Here is a 17,695-nt window from a genome sequence, read left to right on the forward strand (position 1 = left end):
CCAAACATATTCCACACCAATTCCTTGAATATGGCTCTATGAGTGCTGCCATAGAGAGCCACCAGCAGCAAACATGCATGGTCCCATCTCCTAAGAGGCAGGAAAGCCTCTGCTCCCCGACCCCCAGGAACTCTGCAAAGCAGCAGCAAGTGATGGTGGCAGACCTGCTCTCAGGGCACAGAGACAGAAGAGGCAGGGACCTCTGCTGCTGTATGTTGAAAAGTCCTTGCTGTCATCTCCCAAGATTCACGTTCTTTCCAGCCAAACTACCAAACTTTGTCCTTCCCAGACACTGCTAATAAAGCAAGAACCACCTCCAGCTCAGACTCATCTCCCTAGTTCTTGTCAGCATCTGTTATAGCTGAATAATCCAGATGCATGGTGGCATACCCTCTGGTACAAGGCACATGTGGCCTTCCAGCATGATCCAGATTAATCAGTAAAATTACCAGGCAAGGGGACACTTACAGCATCACATATATACCATCAAATCTGCTCAACCAGCAGACACTCTTTGGGCGATAAAAAACAAAGCAGGACAAAGTACTCAGCAGGTAACCGCCTTCCAGGAATCCCAATTACTATGGGCTTTGCTCTGCTCTTGGATACTTCTAGCTCAGATGTCCACATCCTCTGAGACCCTCTGGACAGGTCACCTTCCAGCTGAGGGCAGTCAGGAACAACATGCTCCCTGCCACAAAGCCAGAAAGTAATGTATCATGGAGGCATCCTCAGGAGGTCCCTGGTCCAACTACAGCTCAGAGCAGGCAGTCTTCAAAGGCAGATGAGATTACTCAGGGCCATGCCCAGTCAGGTTTTGAGTATCTCCAAGGACAGAAATGCCACCTTCATGGTGACAAGTTTTCTCTTCCTGCCATTTGTCTCTTTTTACTGTGTATGCCTGAGAAGAGTCTTCTCTATCTTCTCTCCTATTTAGCTGGACAAAACCAGATTCACTCCTCCCCAGCAGCTTGGCCAGTCGAAGCAAATAGATCTCTGCCTCGAGGAGGAGGTTAGCCAACTGCAGATGGGGTCTTAGCCCCAGGAACCAGCACTTCATCCCCACTACGTGCAGAGCCACCCTTCCCATCCTTAGGGCAATTTGGAAGGCAGAAACTACAGGTGGTCTAAGCAAGGTACTAGGCACAAGGCTCAGGAGGTTCATGTCTCTTCAGCAAATAAGGTACAGAGTGAGATCCAGAAATGGAAACAGCACGGTTGCATCAGCATAACCAAGCTAACCAGCAAAGCTAATTGGAAGGGAGCAGAATCACCCAACTATTGTGACTGAGGGATGCTGCAGCCTGCGGATTTCTAACACAGTACCTTTCACAGCGGGTGGCCAAGTCTTTGTCAAACCAGCTGCCCCATAGCTCCTAGGGCAGCACCCGCAGAGACAGAGCAACTGCCACTGCTCAGAGAGGAGAACCTACAGGCTGGAATCAGCCTTCCCCACGCCAGCACTGAGGCACCAGTGCCCTGGAGGGAGGCACCTGCAGTCAGCTCTGGCAGATGGGCCAGCACACTTACCCTCCCTTTGTCCCTTCTTTTAGCAGCTAAATCCCTCGTCACTTCATATTAATTCCCACTGCACATTAGTAGTTATAATTTCCTCAAGATGACTAAACACACAGTTTGATCCCAAACCAGCTGAAGTTCTTGCACCAGTCTCTGAAGAGGACTGTTAACATTCGATCTTGCTAATAAGAGCAATCACCTTAAATAAGCATGCATTCTCTGCAGACCCTCATCACCCATGCTCAGACCCCCTGTCCCTGTGCACAGCTCTGGTAAATAAGCTTCTGGGATGGGGCACAGATCTGTGTAAACCCAAGAGAGCGCGCGCGCACACGCATACCGATTTGTGTTTCCAGGCACCAAGGAGCATTTTTAACAAACTGGCGAGAGCAGCAGAGAAACATGTTCTGCCTCCCACCACTGCATCACACAAACCCAACAGTTCATCAGCCCAGTTCAGCATGTGGCATGATCTCAGCCACAACTCCTCTCCCAGTCCACCCTCACCACCCCAGGACTAGGGCTGTAATCAGTCTCCAAACAGGGCAAGGCTGGCTCTGTAAGGGTCTGTAAGTAAGGGTGAAACAATTAATGGCTGCACACAACCAACCATCAGCTTCACCTCAACTGGCCAGTATTTCTTTTCCTGCTCTCCCTGGCACAAGTACCTCTAAGCCCTCACCAGCTAAGTCTCCAAATCAGGAGACAGGCTCTAGAACTCAGGAACTTTTTAAGTAATCATAAATGTCAGACTGCATTTCAATTAGCCTTCTCAGTCCTTCTGCCTTTTCCCTGCGCACAGCAGAACGTCAGATTTTAAGAAACTCTTCCTTTCAGTAAAAGGCAAGATTCCCACGTACGCTCCTGAACCAACAACTGGGCTTTTAAGGAAAGCACCAAGTATCACAAGGCCTGCAGTATTACCTGTTGTGATTGCTCTGTAGCAGTCAATGTCCCTGCAAAGGGATGAACTAGGCTGCTGGAGCCAAGGGCACCAGGTTGTGCCCTCCTTCTGGGTGTCCATTATTTTCAGGTTTCCTCCCGAGGTTGTGGGTAGCAAGCTGTTGCTGGCAACAGCAAGTCTCTGCCGTGCTGGCCACAGATGAGGACGGGCATTGCAAAGAACACAGGAACACACATGAGCAGGCAGGCAAGCTGCCTGTGAAAGAAGCAATTTGCCCCTACAAAGGTGAATGATCTGCAGAGGTACAGAGTGCAGGATGACACAAAGCAACATGAAAGTATGGCCTGTAAATTTAAATGCACACTGATTTCTCCTCTCATGTAAACGCACTGGGAGTCACATACACTCTATGCCTATCTCAGCAATTGAAAAGTTTAAGTTAGAAGGATCCTGGTGAGGAGGGGCTTCCTGGAGCTAGAACAGGAACTAGCACTAAGCCTCCTGCTCCACGTCCTGCTGCGCAAAGTGGGGGGGACGGACATACAGACGGACACGGCCCCGCAGCCAGCCAGCAGCCCCAGGGCAGGAGAGAGGCTCTACAGCCAGGCTGAAGTGCTCTCACGCAGAAGCAACACCCACCACCAACACATGCGGCTGTTTTCCAACAGAAGCAGCAAAGCACACACAGGGGCTGACTACTGTAGGAGCACAGCCTCCCTCCTTCAGCAGCCACGAAACGGCACAATGTAGCTCCCTTGCTAGAAAGAGCAGTCAAAGATCAGCTGCACCCCACCTGCAAACTGAGGATGAATGGTCAGCACAAAGCCTCAATGTGACTAACGCCTGCGGGCTCTTGCAAGAAACCTAGGGGATATTATCACAGCTAGCAAGAAAGTCATGCCTCCAGAGTTTGTGCATACAAAGCTCCCGATTCATACACCGAAAAAGCCAGCCTAGACCCTCAGCATATGCAGGGTAAGTTCTGGGACCTGGCTTGGGGTACACAACACAAATGCACACACAGTTTCAGTTCCTGAAACTCAGTTCTCAAAGTACAAGAGGTAGTAGCCGGTGTATACGAAAGAAAAGCCCATATGGATCAGCTGTGCTTTTTCTTCACCATCATTCAACACTGTGGAAACTGAAATCATTCTCCACAGCTTTGCGGACACCAGCAAGTGCCGTGCTGCAGCTCCCACTGTTCCAGTGGGGCCATTTAGTTGTTAGTCTCCCTCTAAAAAGATGTTTGTGACAGTACATGAATTCAAGGCTTATTGAGTGTTAGGATTCAGCATAGCATGGCATCAAGATGGTTTGGGTCTGCCTTTGACAGGTCCATCAAATCCAAAATTCCAGCTGAATACTACAGCTAGTAACATCCAAGAACAGGAGACAAGCTTAACAACATACACGCTGTTCATATCCTATAGGCAACTGTGCAAACCACACTTGTACGTGCAAAACTGATGCTATGAAGGACAGTGCGAAAAGAGCTGGTTGTAAAGGCAAGGAAGGAAGAAAGCACACACGCTGGAAGGTGTCACGGGCTTAGGCGGTGTGCAAGGGAGCACTGCATGTATGGACCTACAAGAAAAGGTGGAGAAGAAAGTCAAAACCAAAAAGGGAAAACAAATTGTTCTTCATTACTATGTATTATAAGAAATGTAACATGCCAGGTTTTTACGGTTCTTTTTATGGCCATTAATAACAATGGTGGCTCTTGAGAGTTATGCTGCTACAGGTAATTAAAACTCATGCTCAGGGCACAAGCCAGGCCCCCCAGGGCAGTCAGACCAGGACTCCCATGTGGAGCACCAAGAACTGGTCCAAGTGCAGAGTAGGAGCGGGATGGGATTTGCTTGGGTGGACGTGCTGGCTCCTTGCCACTACCAGAGACTCAACAAAACAATGTCCCCCCTCGGCACCACGAGTCCTGTACTTGCTGCCCCCAGCTCCGCACCCACCCAGGCTGGCACTGACAGCAGGGCACACAGCTCATGCCAGGCACGAGGCCACAGGTGGTACAGGACAGGCTGCAGCTGCATCTTAAGTGGCTGACGGGCAGAGCTGCCCACTGCATTCCTGGTGCCCAGGTAAGGCAGCTGCAAAAGGCTAACTGCAACCCAGATGCCACTGAAGAGTCAGCCCCCATACCTGTTTTAGCGGTCAGATATTCTGGAAACAGATGTGCTCAAAAGGGGCCGAGGACTCTTCTGCACACTGTCAGCAGTTTTGCTTTTATGAATCACAAGCAAGTAGAACAGTAAATCAACAACAACAACACCCCCCTGCGTAGGAAACAGCCAGCTTGAGAATTCAGACACAAAAAGTCAAGGAATCAAGAAGCTTGGATTCCCAGAGTGACATTAATTCTCACCACAGTCCCACAGGGCACATTTTAGTTTATGCCTTAATACAGAGCATTAATGTTTTTGCAGAAAGCTGAGCCTCTGCACGTCTTGGCTTGTGCATTTTGCTCCCAGTGGTCCCTCTTCATTCTAGCAGCCAGGCTTCTACTCACAAAAAGCTGTCTCAGATTAACAGGATCTCACACACACCAGAATTTTCAATGTTTAGCCCACTGTTCATCCATTCCTCACCACCCCCTCCCCGGTTGTGTGTCCCCCCACCCCCACCTCCCGGCCCCAGCCCTGAATAAAACAAAGCAAATCTGGGAGAGAAGAAAACCCAGGTGCAGCAGCTTCTGGACCAGGAGCGGGTACAGCCCCAAGCCGCTGCTTATGCACTTTCCCCAATGCACCAGGCTCTGCCCAGACAATGGCATTTTCCACCACTTACCCCAGCTCTGCTGTCAGGTGTGCTTAGGAGCTACCAAACTGGAGCTCTCCTGTGACGGCAGCCAGGGCCAGTGTCACAGCCAGGGCTGGGACTGGCTTGCCCATGTGCACCAGACCAGTTTTCAGGAGGCATGTAGTTTGACACAGATGCAGAGGCTCAGGCACACATACCTTCCTTACACTCTCCCCATACCAAAGCCTCCGAACAAATTTCACTCTTACATAAAAACAGCCTTAGAAAACATCTATTAGAACAAACACAGGTCACCCTGACAAAGACTTGGCACTTCAAGGGTCGCTCCCAACCTGTGTCACTGTGGTTTGTGGTTCAGCAATGGGGGGGGGGGCGGCGGTGGGACAGGACACCCAGCTTTCCAGCAAGAGCTGCAGCTACCGTCGTGCTTGTCCTTTGACAATTTTTCATTAAACTGTGGGTACTTTACTGCATGCTTTGTGCCTTAAATACCTCTTATTAGCATTTGAGTGTCTTCCCTCCTTAGAAAGCTGCAAGGCTGCCATTAAGGGTAATGTGAGTCACACTCCTGGGAGGCAAGGAGAATATATACCCCAGCACCTCCTGGTTATGGTCTACTCTAACCAGTAAGTCAGAGCATCATCTGCTCGGGATTTATTACAGAGGCATTTTACAACAGGCTCTATTATAAGTTATTAAGGAATGGAGCAGCTTCTACTGTTCTTTCATTAAATATTAATAGAACATTTATAAACCGATCCTTAATTTAAAGTGTTACCTTTAATCAAAGCCCTGGTGATAACAATGCAGCCTTTGGTAAGGCCCCTCTGGTATTACTTAAACCTTTCACACTGAGATTTTATACACCTGCAGGTGCACTCTTGCTCTGGGCACAGAGCACACAGAGGAGCTCTGGCTGGTGCAGGCACAGGCAGGGCGCTCTGGGTTGGCAGCTGCAGGTCCTCCTCTGCGGTGCTGCCTGCTGCAGGCACTGCTTGGAGCCAGGCAGCAGCCTGCAGGGCTGCTGAGCTTCCTCTCCACACCCAGTAACGCCGCGGCATGGGTACCCCAGCACCAACAGCCAGCATGGGGGCACAGGCCTGCTGGCACACAGCCGTGCACCGAACACGTGGCCACGGTCTGTTCTCCAGACATCCCACACGGACTGCCCCAGCCCAGCTAGCTGCTGCTCACCTGTTTTACTGTCCACAGTAAAGTGCTGCTCGCCCTCAAGCACACTGTAGACTACCCGGGCGCTGCTCCCATATGTGGGGTCATCAGCATCAGATGCCATCACCTGCATCACAGAGGTGCCTGCAGCAGGGACAAGGAGGAAAACAGAAAGTCAGGGAGGAGGAGAGAAGACCAACGCGAACCTCAGGGCCAGCGGCTGGCAGAACAGGAAAGCAGGGGTCAACACTGATCATTTGCACACGCTGAGGGAAACAAGAACAGCTGAGGCACTGCCTCCCCCCAAAAGCCTGAGAGCCAGGACTCCAAATACTGCTGCAAATGCCCTTTTGTCCTGCAGAGTGGCAGGAGGGACTGGACCTTGGGCCACCTTGGGGCTGCTGTCTAGGCAGGACTGCTCTCCAGGACATCACTGGTCTGAACAGCTTGGAGCTTTTCTCCCAGAGACTTCTGCTGGACCATCTGGAAAAGAGCTAGGGATGAGATGTTATCACCACAGCTGCCCCTTTCCTGTCAGCACTGAGCAACACCAAGCAATTCTCCCGCATGTAGAGGGACTTCCCAGCCAGAGCCTGATCCACTCTGCAGCACCAGATCTCTGCAGCAGACAAACCTGCAAAGGGACAACAGCCATGGGAGAAGCAAGGCTTTTGCTTGCCCAGAGCCAGACACAATCCCACGTCCTCATGCTCTACACGTAGGAGGGCAGGAGGACTATAAATTGGATAAAAGTCCATCAAATGTCTGCAATTAAGTTATTGATTTTCAGCGCTGCCTCATTAAACTGGGTGCTTCACTCCAACTGTCCCTGTGATGGCTTTAATTTGACATCATGTTCAATTTGACAAAAGCAGGATCCAGCACATGAGAACAGGACCAGGAGCAAAGGGGCTGAGATCTACAGAGACAACAAAAGAGAGAAGGAAGGGAAGCCTAATCCTACTTACAGACACCTCTGAGAAAGGAGATGGTGTGGCGAAACACCCATAAGGACAGGCTACCCAGTTCTACCCCTAGCACCAGACTTAGGGCATCTCTGCCCCAGAGGCAAACTGCTGGCACCAGTCACTCTTCTGGTGGGATGAGGTGCAGGATGGGGAGAAGAGCCCTGAGCTGCCCATAGGAGAGATCAAATCAACTGGGAAACTCCCTGCTGCAAAGTACTGCCAGGGCCAAGAACTGACAACGCTGGCAGTGAAGCCAGTAATTTATAACGGACAAGATTCCCCAGCAATGATTGCAGTTAAAAGGTACGTTTTGCTTCAGAGATCATTCCAGGGCACAAGACCAGCCCAAACTGAAGGGGCCACAAGAGCATTTCACAGCTCACACTGCTGCATCCAGCAGTGCTGATCTGCCTCATGCATCTCTCAGGGCTGCTGTGCCACAGGCTGAGGAGCAGAGGTGCCACACTGGTCCAGAAACCCTTCTGTTCTGCAGTTCATTCATCCATAAGCTGCAAAGACAATCTCACAGGCAGGTCTTGGCTACACCTGCGTCACAACTAACCCAGAGCCAGGCTTACTACTAGCTGTCAGCATCTGAGTCCAGATCCATTACATTCTGAAACACCAAAGGTGCAATACAGTCAGAAGCAGCCTGTTCCCACATCACAGTGGGCAGAAATAGAGCTGGAACCATCCAGAATGGAGGATGAGGAGCTCCAGTTCCTGGTGCTTTCCTCCTCCCCTGTCAGGAGACCACAAGCCACAGCCTGCAGGCAAGCCAGGCAGCCAGGGCATTTCTGCACCAGCCCAGCCTGGACTCGGGCAGGAGACGAGACAGCAGAGATAGCAATGCTGCTGCAATGCACATGCTCCCCCAGTACAGTTTGCTTCTGATCTTCTGGAAAGCGTGTTCACTGAAGAAAATAAGCAGTTACCATGGTTGCTTTTCATTCTCTCTGGCTGTCTTCTCAGAGCTGCAGCTCTGCTGATAGCACAAGAATCCCCCTCATCAGTCTTCAGCAACAAGCTAGTTCAAGTCAACTTATTTATGCTTTGCTGTCTCCAGCGAAGTTATGGTGCATCCCTGCCAGGCACATCCAAATTACACTACAGCAACACTAGCTCCCTGCCTTGCAAACAACTGTTTAAGAAATACTGTTGCTGCATTTCCTTGAAAAGGTCTGTCCCACCTCCTCCCGCTGCCTGCCATCATGCAACTCTTTCACCAGTTCTAAGCTAAGGCAGATGATCCCCACTGCATATCCCTTTGGGAACCCTGACATGTTCCATTGGGAGGTTTCTGATCAGAAAGCAGAGGAAGGGATCAGGGAAGGCAAAGTATGTGGCACCAGGGTCTCCAAGTACCCCTCTCCCAGGTGCAGCAGAGAAGCCCGGCTAGGGATGCTGTAGCTGCCAAAGTCTGAGAATCACAAAAAGCACCACCTGCCCTAGCAGCAGGTAGGGCTCCTTCTGTGCCCAGCCCAGCAGCAACCAGCTGAGAGTCCGTGCCCAGTACTCACAGCAGCACCTGCCCCCGCACCTGCACCCACCACCACCACAGGCAGAACCTGCTGATCTTGCATAAACACCCCACACTCCAAGAACCATTGCTCTTGCCTAGGCACCTCAGAGGCAAAGTGTTGGGGGATCCAGAACTCACCCACACGCACATGAGCCCATCAAGAGTTATTTGCCTGCACTCGCCCTGTATACAGTATAGCTTGCATCAGAACCACATACATGCAGGCAGAGCAAGTGCCCCAAGGACTATGCCACAACCCTCTATCCCAGCCATCTCAGTGCTGTCACCCCACAGGGGCCGGTCAGTGATCACTAAAAGGGGGGGGGGGGGGGGAGGAGGCTCAACACCAAAAGTCTGCATCAGGCTCTCCACCCTCATGCTGCTTCTCCACAGATGCATTCACCCACTTGCACTATACACCTACTAATTCACCCCTATCTGAGAGCTACACTCCTGGTGTTCCAGTATTTACCTGAACATTGCAAAGCTGCATCAGTGCCACAGTCCAACGGGAAGGCAGGACCTACACCCATCCAGAGGTGGGGGTTTGTTTTTCCATTTTAAGCTATGCCCTGGACAAGCCAGGCGGGTTGCTGCTCTTGGTTTTCCCATGCCAGCACAGAAAGCTCCTGGCCCACAGGGCTGCAGATGCAGGCTGCCAGGTCCCAGGCGTGAGACTCATGTTTGGGAGCAGTGTTTTCCATTCCAGTGTGAGGGAAAACCAAGCAGCATGAGGAGCACTGCAGCAGGACACCCTCAGCTTGGAGGCAGCAGGGTCACAGCACGCTGCCCTTAGGCTGATGGTAGCAGCCCTGAAGGTGGTGAAGGCTCTTCCCTTCCCCACCTGCTCTCATGGCATCTCATTAACAGATGAGCAAAACAAGCAGGTAGGGAACATAAACACCACTTTGTGCTTTGACTTCTAGTCTGCAAAGATGCAATGCAGCCTGCTCAAGGTCACCTATAGGATATCAGGAATCTAGCAGTCCAACTGTCCGGCATCCTCTCTTAACCCCTACTTCTCCCTTTCCCACCCCTCCCTCTCACTGTAAAGAACAAAGGTCTTGAATTCCCGTTACACCCGATCCCCTCCTCCCCGCAGAGCCAAGCCCAGGAGCGCCGCTCCCGCCCCTGCGCTGACAGCAGTCCCCGCTCTCCGAGCACAGCACTGCCCACAGCAAGTACCGCATGTACGAGTTTTATTTAGTTTTCTGGCAGTGCCTTAGCCATAAAAGACAGGATAAATAAAACCTAAATATCCATCATGTACTGTATAACCCACCTCCCATAACCAGGAAGCCTGAACTCGTATCCAGAGAGATAATTGGACATGTAAAACCAGATAAAGACCTCAGTTTCTCCCCTGGGCAGTCACCCCACAGAACCAACGGAAACCAACAATTTTATATAAAAATTAACGAGTCGGAGTCCATCTCTTACTCTCCTGCTGCAAACGTGCAACCTGGCACAGCAGATGGGACAGGCTGCGCTTCCCCCGGGCAGTCCCGCAGAGCTGCCAGGGAGGGCGGCCAGCCCCTGCCTCCGGGGCCCGGCAGCTTCATCCCTTCCCTGCTTCACGCAGCGGAGCGCCGGAGCCAGCAGCGGAGAGGGGCTGCCAGCCCCCAGCCGGGCCCATCCCGCAGCCCCGGGCAGTTCCGCGCCCCGCGGAGCCCCGCCGAGAGGCCGCGGAGCCGTCCTGGCGCTCGGCGCCGCCTTCCCCGCGGGACCCTGAGCCTCCGGGGCCCGTCTCGGCCGCCCTGGGGGTGCCACGCACTCGCACACGGAAGGCTTGTGGCCCCAGACCACCGGCTGGGCGAGTTGCTGCGAACACGTTCGGCTAAAAGACGTGTCGGCCGGCAAAACGGCGGACGCACCGCGGAGTGATGCGGACCGCGCTGGATCCCCAAGCGAGCCGCCAGGACCCGTCCCTTCGCCGGCGACGGCAGCACAGCCAGGCGACAGGCCTGCACACGGGCAGGCAAAGCCAGCGCCGCTACATCTGCGCGGCCCCCCCCCCCGGCAGCCCCCCCCAGCCCCGGCCCCGGCTGAAGCCCCCAGCCGCTCCCCCCGGCGGCGGCCAGCTCCCTGCCCGGCGGGGCGCCCTCGGTGCGGGGACCGCGGCTCTTCCAGCTCTGCAGACTGGAAAGGACCCCGAGAGGAGAGCTTTGTCATGCAAAGCCACATGCCCTGGACTGATGCCAGCGTGCAGCACTCCTGTCTCGGGGACCTGGTTGCTGTGGAGGTGGGATTTTATAAACAGCGCCGTTTGCAGCTTTTGTCTTGCCCCAGCACATGCAGGGGCCAAAGCACCCCAGAAACAAGCAGACAGGACAGCAGGGAAGAAAATAAACCAGGAGGAGCTTAAAAATTACTGGAGCAGAAGTGAGTTTCTTGCAATCTCAGGAACATCCCGACTTGGTAGAAAGCCAAATCCAACCCAGAGGAGATTCACTGCAGAGCCCTAACGCCCCGCAGGAAAAGCCCGAGGGAGCCAACCTGGCTGTGGTGCAATTGCTCAAATATACAATTAGGGAAACATCCTTTGGGGTGTCTGGCCAGAAAAACCCATTGCACAAGGCACCCCAGCCCAGATGCCAAGCAGGCAAATGTGCTGTCTTGGGGAGCAAGCCAAAGCATTAAATTTAGGGGGCACAGGTTCCCTGAGGGGCTTAGCACATGCAGACGGGATGAGAGGGTGTAGCAGGTGCTCGATGCGCAGGGCAGAGGGCTCAGAGCTTGCACCATGACCAGGAGTGCAGCACTGGAAGGGGAAGGAGTAGTGTCTCTGAGGGCAAACAGACAAGGCACACCCCAGCTACTTGCTGCCCCAGCAGCTTCCAGATGCACACAAGTGTTTTGAGCACTTTCTATCAAGGGAAAGAAAAAAAACCAAAACACAAACCCTGCCTACAAATGTTCTAGCTGTATGTTAAACAAAGTATTTTTCTCTGCTTCCAGCATGGAGATTAAGCAATTTCTCTTTACAATAATCACTTCTGCCTTCAGCCAGCTTTGTGCTAGAGTTAGGGCTTGACCCCAAGTTTCTGTCTGTATAGCCAAATCGTCTCAAATCTGGATTTGGTGCCTCGCAGAAATAAGGACAGTAAAATGCACCAAGGGAGGAGTGATGCTCTGATGAAAGGGTGCACATTTCCTAGCATGTCCCTCACTCCAGGCTCTGCATGCTCCCCAAACTGCCCAGAAGCACGCACTAGGCTGCAGCACCCACTCTGTGCAACCACCAGAGTTGTCTTGCAGGAGGCACTCATGGTGTGCTGGATTTGGGCTCGTGCTTGTGTGTGACAGACAGCTGTTAAGCACACCCCAGGATACTCAGGAAGGGAGCCTAAAATACAGCTAATTTTAGCATCTCCTGTTACAAGGTGAAGCTCCTGCAGTTCCCAGGCTGTTGGCTGGGTCCCATCCTACCTCCTTCTGCAGCTGCAGGTCTCTTCCTTTGGTACTAGGTACTCAGCTTGGGCATTTTGGAGTGATCTGCACTGGGGTGCCCACACAGAGGCCAAGCATCAGGCGACAGCACAGAGCACCCTGCGAGCTCTGAGCCCACAGTTTCTTCTTGAGGTGACAAGACAGCAGTAGGGCTGCACGAGGGTTTGCTGCTCGGACCCCATCCTACAGACAGATTGCTCCTTGGCTGGCCCATGTGCGTGCGTGGCAGCTGGCTGTCCTGACCTGGCAGTAGGCAGAGGGGGTGTTAGTGACAACGCTGCCAGGCAGCACCACTAGCCCCTGCCTTCCTCAGCCCAGGTGGACCCAGTGCCTTGTCTCCAGCAGCTGCTGCCAGCCCTGAGGCAGGGTGAGGCCCTGCTCCTTCTGGGGAGGCTCAGCAGGAAGAGCCCTCGGCCCCACTGCTGCCCCCCTGCCAGACTCACACAGCACCAGGTCAAACCTGGCTCCTCCACACCCCGACAGCGGCATTCAATGGCTCTGTGCCCTGCCGCCTCCAAAACAGCCCTTAGCAGCTGCCCCGTTTCTCCTGATGCCCCAGCAGCCTCAGGCCAGATGAGGTTTCTAAAGATAAATCATTTGAAGCCCGCTCTTGCAGCTAGTCCTGCCACGCCAAGGGGGGCCAGGCAAAACTGTTGGGTCAGTTTCCATTTTGAATGTGCTTCTTCCAAGTGCAGGAGCTCAGTGCCAGCCTTAGGTGGAAACCGCTGACCTCTCCATGGGCATAACACATGCTCAGCCTAGCTCCATGGGCTGGGGTTAGCTCAAAGCACCACCTCTGCCCCTTACAAATCCCAGACTCTGGCCTCACTTTCCTGACCATCTTGCATCTGCCATTTTTGATCCACCAGATAGCAATAGCAACTCACTTTCCCTTTGCAGAGGTTTACATTGAGTCCGGATGAGTTCATGGAAGACAGACACTGAAGTTGACTAAACCCACAGAAACCATACACAGCTGAAGAAATTCCCCAGCTGAAACTGGTCGCTGGCTGGGAAAGTATTAAGAAGAGCATCACACATACTGTGTGTGCGCCGTTCCTCTGTAAGCATCCACTTTGCCCACTGTTCAAGACAAGATCCTGGAACAGAGACACCTTTAGTCCTCCCTGACTTATTCTTAGTCTCAAGCAGCACATATGCTGTCACTGCCAAAACGTGCTGCCCTGGCCCCAGCACAGAGCAAGGGGCCAGTGCACTGCAAAGCACTCCCAACTACTCTGTGAGAGTTTGTGCTGTTCTCATTTGTTATTCCCTCTCAGACGCTAGGAAATCAAATTACTTTCCCTCCCAATTAGTACTCCTTCATTATGCAAATAATGTCCTTTGATCTGCTCCTGCTGTCATGGAGCGGATCTGACCGTATTTGTTTTATTCCTCTTTATGCCCCAGGAAGGTACCCACCTTTGGGAGCTGGGACTATGCTTTTGGCAGGGAGCAGAGAGAGCTGTGGCCGAGAGCTGCTGTGAGTGAGAAGAAAAACCACACACTTGGGCAGCCCCAAGCACAAACCTCAGCGAGGTCTGGGAAGGCAGGAGTGTGAGAAAAGGAAGAAGGGGGTCACCCTTGACTTTTCAGGCTGGGCCACAGAGCAAAGGCTGTCAGAGCAGCAGACACAGGGAATGAGCAACTCCCTGTAAACAAGCTCCAGGCCAAGGAATAGCCCTGTCCCTGGGGTGGCCCCATCCCAGCCCCTTCCCCAGCAGAGAGCACAGCCGAACCAAAACCACTGGTGATAGGGAAAATGTCTGCACCCAAACGGAGCCAAGAGTAGGCATATTCTCCAGCAGGTCCCAGGGTTTGACCTTGAACTTGATGTATTAGTAGGCAATCTGAGCTCTCCCCAAGCTGCCCAGCCTTCCTGCCTCTGCTTGGCCAGTAAGAGGATCACCTCCATTCACATTCAGGAAGGCAGCAAGGCATGCTCCCCATTCACTCTTATGAAAATACTCATCAGGTCTAGGGGAGATTGTCTGTCCGGCTCAGAGACAGCAAACATCGCTACTGATACCAACCGTGAAAAAGCCACAATCACAGCTGTACCTGAGCACAAAAGGAGCACTCCCACACAAACAGGTCCTGGCAGGGCATTTCCCATAAGAAACTCCTGAACATTACCTGCCTGGCCCAGGCAGCATCCTGTGTCCTTCATCCTCAGCCCTTCCTACAGCTGCTGGAGCATAACTTCACACACACCAGGTCCATGAACCAGCCCCCATCTCCCTCTGTGTCCACACCAGGGCCACAGTGGAGGAGCAGGGCAGCTGCTGAACCCCAGAGGGTTGAGCAGAAAAGCTGCTTCTCAGGCTGGCTTGTTCATGCTTTCACAGGATGTGTCCATCGTCTCCTTCATGCTGCCTGTTCCTGGGCAAAGCACTGGTACAATGAGGAAGAACTCGGCGGGGGGAGCTGGGGCCTTGCAGCGCTGCATTCATACTGCAGGGGACCATGTGGCAGCACCACTTGAAGACACAGTGTGAAGCTCTCCTTGCCCTGTTAGCTGGGCCATCTCCAGGGCTGGGCTGCTACTGAGGAGCCCTTGTGCTCCCTGGGTTGGCCAGGCTACAGAAAGCTCCAAGGTTGTCGCAGGCAGACAGACCTCAACCTGGTAAGCAGAACATCTTGGAGCATGCAGCTTGGAAGCACAGCCCACACCGTTCACAGCACTTCTCTGTGCTTTTAACTTTTGAGTATTTTAATTTGCAGGAATCGCCTCCTTTCATGTTGTGAAACCGTGTTTCTTTCTCCCTCTGATCTCCAATTTCGCATAGAAACTGTCTCCTTTGATATGTCTTGTTCACATCAGTCTGATCAGGCAGCTCCATAATTGTTAGTGATTTTCAAAGAACTGGGATACTTGTCTAATACTTAGAGTCGAGAATTCCTTCCTTTTTAAATCTTGTTCAAGCAAGATAGATTAATTTAATTTCTTTCTTCCCTTTGGGAACAGGATGCCTCCTGCTTTGCTGCCTACATGCTGTCTTTTATTTCTCCAGGAGCACATGGCTGTAGTTCAAGGGGTCACTCTCTGACTCAGGGAAGTATTTGTGCAGGTAAATGGAAGAGGAAGGAGAGCCTGGGATGCCTCAGGAGAGCTTGGTTCTCCACCCAACAGAAATCCAGGCAGCAGCAGCTCCTCTGGTGTGGGTGCTTCCTGCACATCTGTACCTGCTGCAGGCCATGCACCAGCCTCGTGATAGCTGCGCGTTACCGTGGAGAGCCAGAGCTCTGTCCTGAGGCAGCACAGACCCAAGCACCATCCCCTGTGCTCTGTTTCCGGGATGCCTCTTCAGGCAGACCTTCCTGCATGAGCACAGCAGGACACGGCAGTTCTCCCGACCTGCTGAGCCCCTCGTGCGCTCCCCCAGCCCTGCCCCCCCCCGCCGGCGCCCTCCCTCCCGACACTCTCTGCCTTTCTGGCACTGTCGCTCTCCCCCTTGCTGACTCATCCCTTGCTGACAGTGTTGGGTACCTGCCTTATCTTTGATGTCAGTCAGTCTTTCGCAGGCTGTCTTCTATCTTGATGCAGCCTTTGGAGAACAGTGATTTATAGTGCCCCGTCTGCAGTGCTTGCCAACATGCGCAGCCTGCTCTGCGCTCTGGCTAGTCAATGGGGGATAACAGATAGCCTGACGTGGATGGGAACAGTGTGGCATTCTGGGCAGTGCAAGCAAGGCAGTCGCTCTCTCTGGACTCAAAGCTGTGCTCAGCACCATGGGAACCCATCATCGGGCCAGCGCAGGAAGGGCAGCAATACTGCAGCTCATGCATCACCTCCCTGTACCCCTCCTGACACTCAGGTGAGTGTGAAGCTCACTGCCCTGCTCTGCCACCCCTGCGGGGATGGACTCATGCAGCTCGGCAGCACACATCCCAGCCTGGCCCTCAGCACTTCAGTGAGGCTCATCACCAATGGACTTAAGGGATGCCTGGTGGCAAGAGGATGGGCAGGCTAACAGTAACATGGGGAAGCCACGCTGCTGTCACAGGGGACATGAATTTCCTTATCTCCACCAAAAATGCCTGGCCCCTCAGAGGAAGGTTGGGAGCTGGGTGAGAGGGGCTTGGCAGCACTGCGGACATGGCTGCATGGGGATGCAAAGGGGACGGCTGGGCAGCCAAGGGGCTCTGGAGAGCAGCACACAGAGGATGGCCTGAGGAGGGGCTGGGGCACAGGCAGCCAGGGAGGGAGAAACATCACTCAGGCTAATCTGACCCACAGGCAGCCGCGAGCCCCTTGGCATGCCAGGGGCTGTGCCCCCCACCCCTGCCCCCTGTGTTTGGGAGCCAGGGAGCTGTGTGAAACCAGGGTAAGTGCACAGCAGGCATCTGGCACCACCATGACCTGTCTCCAGGGCACAGCTTAGAGCTGAGACTGCCACAGGCTGGCAATCAGCTCAGAGGATTTATTCACTTGTTTTCCTTAAGCCACCTTATTTTTCTCTTCTGGCTCCCTAGCTCTGGTCTCAGCTGGAATCCCTGGGATTTGCAGGCGGTTTTGCAGGGTACAGCAGGCTCAAGGTTTGACAGGAGAGAGGTGCAGGTTTCCCAACCCACCTCCTCCCACCCAGAAGACCTACCGATGGGGGACAGCTCAGCCACACTGCCGATGTAGGGCCCCTCCAGGAAGCGTGGCTCACTGTCGTTGATGTCCTGCACCTTGATGATGAACTCTGACTCAGGCTCCAGCAGCTGGTCCGTCTGCCGGTCACGGGCCTGAGCCCTCAGGGTATAGAAGGTTTTCTGCTCTCGGTCCAGGCGCTCGGTGGCATGGATGTCACCTGTGATCTCATCGATGAGGAAGATAGTCCCTGCGCCCTCCCCGGAGATAGTGTACTTGATGGAGCCGTCCCCCTCATCCGAGTCCGAGTGGATCTGCCAGGGAAAGAGGGAGAGGGTGGGAGCAGGCTGGGGCCCTGCTTGTGCCCCCTCGATGAGACCGCATGGGTGTAAAACCCCTGCACAAGGTGCCCATGGTCCCTGTGTGATGCCCCATCTACTCCTTCTGCTACTGCTGGATAGGAGAGCGGCACAGAGCACCAAATGATGCCTGTGTGTGGAGGAAGTCCCAGTAAACTGGAACTTTGGTCCTGCCTATGCCACCATATGCTCAGCCGATCGCAAATCCTGCCAGTACCCACCCACACCACAGGGCACAAACCCCACCACTGTGCAGTTAGGAGATGATGGAAAAGGGAAGAACAACTCAACACCACTCCAGAAGAGGCTTCCCTGTGGGCAAGGATCCAGGACCCTGGCAGTCTGGGATCACATCTCCCAAGCTGCACAGCAGATCAGGGTGTAAAGGCAGCATCTGTCCTCATCCACCCAGCCGGCTGCCCAAAGCCCATCCTCATCTGCCTGCTCTGCCCA

At 53.5% G+C, this 17,695-nt stretch overlaps 1 protein-coding gene across 3 annotated transcripts in view; it reads right to left on the bottom strand.

The window, feature by feature from the left end:
* Window positions 1-17,695, bottom strand: part of CDH22 (cadherin 22) — an 86,032-nt gene that overhangs the window by 35,383 nt on the left and 32,954 nt on the right. For all 3 annotated transcript variants that reach the window (XM_055722923.1, XM_055722922.1, XM_055722924.1), the window contains 2 exons: window positions 16,903-17,197; window positions 6,389-6,508 (listed from right to left, as the gene is read on the bottom strand). In XM_055722923.1, the coding sequence (XP_055578898.1) occupies window positions 6,389-6,508; window positions 16,903-17,197 (415 nt within the window). The remainder of the gene's footprint in view (window positions 1-6,388; window positions 6,509-16,902; window positions 17,198-17,695) is intronic.

Source organism: Falco cherrug, chromosome 10 (assembly GCF_023634085.1).
Source record: "Falco cherrug isolate bFalChe1 chromosome 10, bFalChe1.pri, whole genome shotgun sequence".
In the NCBI taxonomy this organism is placed as follows: domain Eukaryota; kingdom Metazoa; phylum Chordata; class Aves; order Falconiformes; family Falconidae; genus Falco; species Falco cherrug.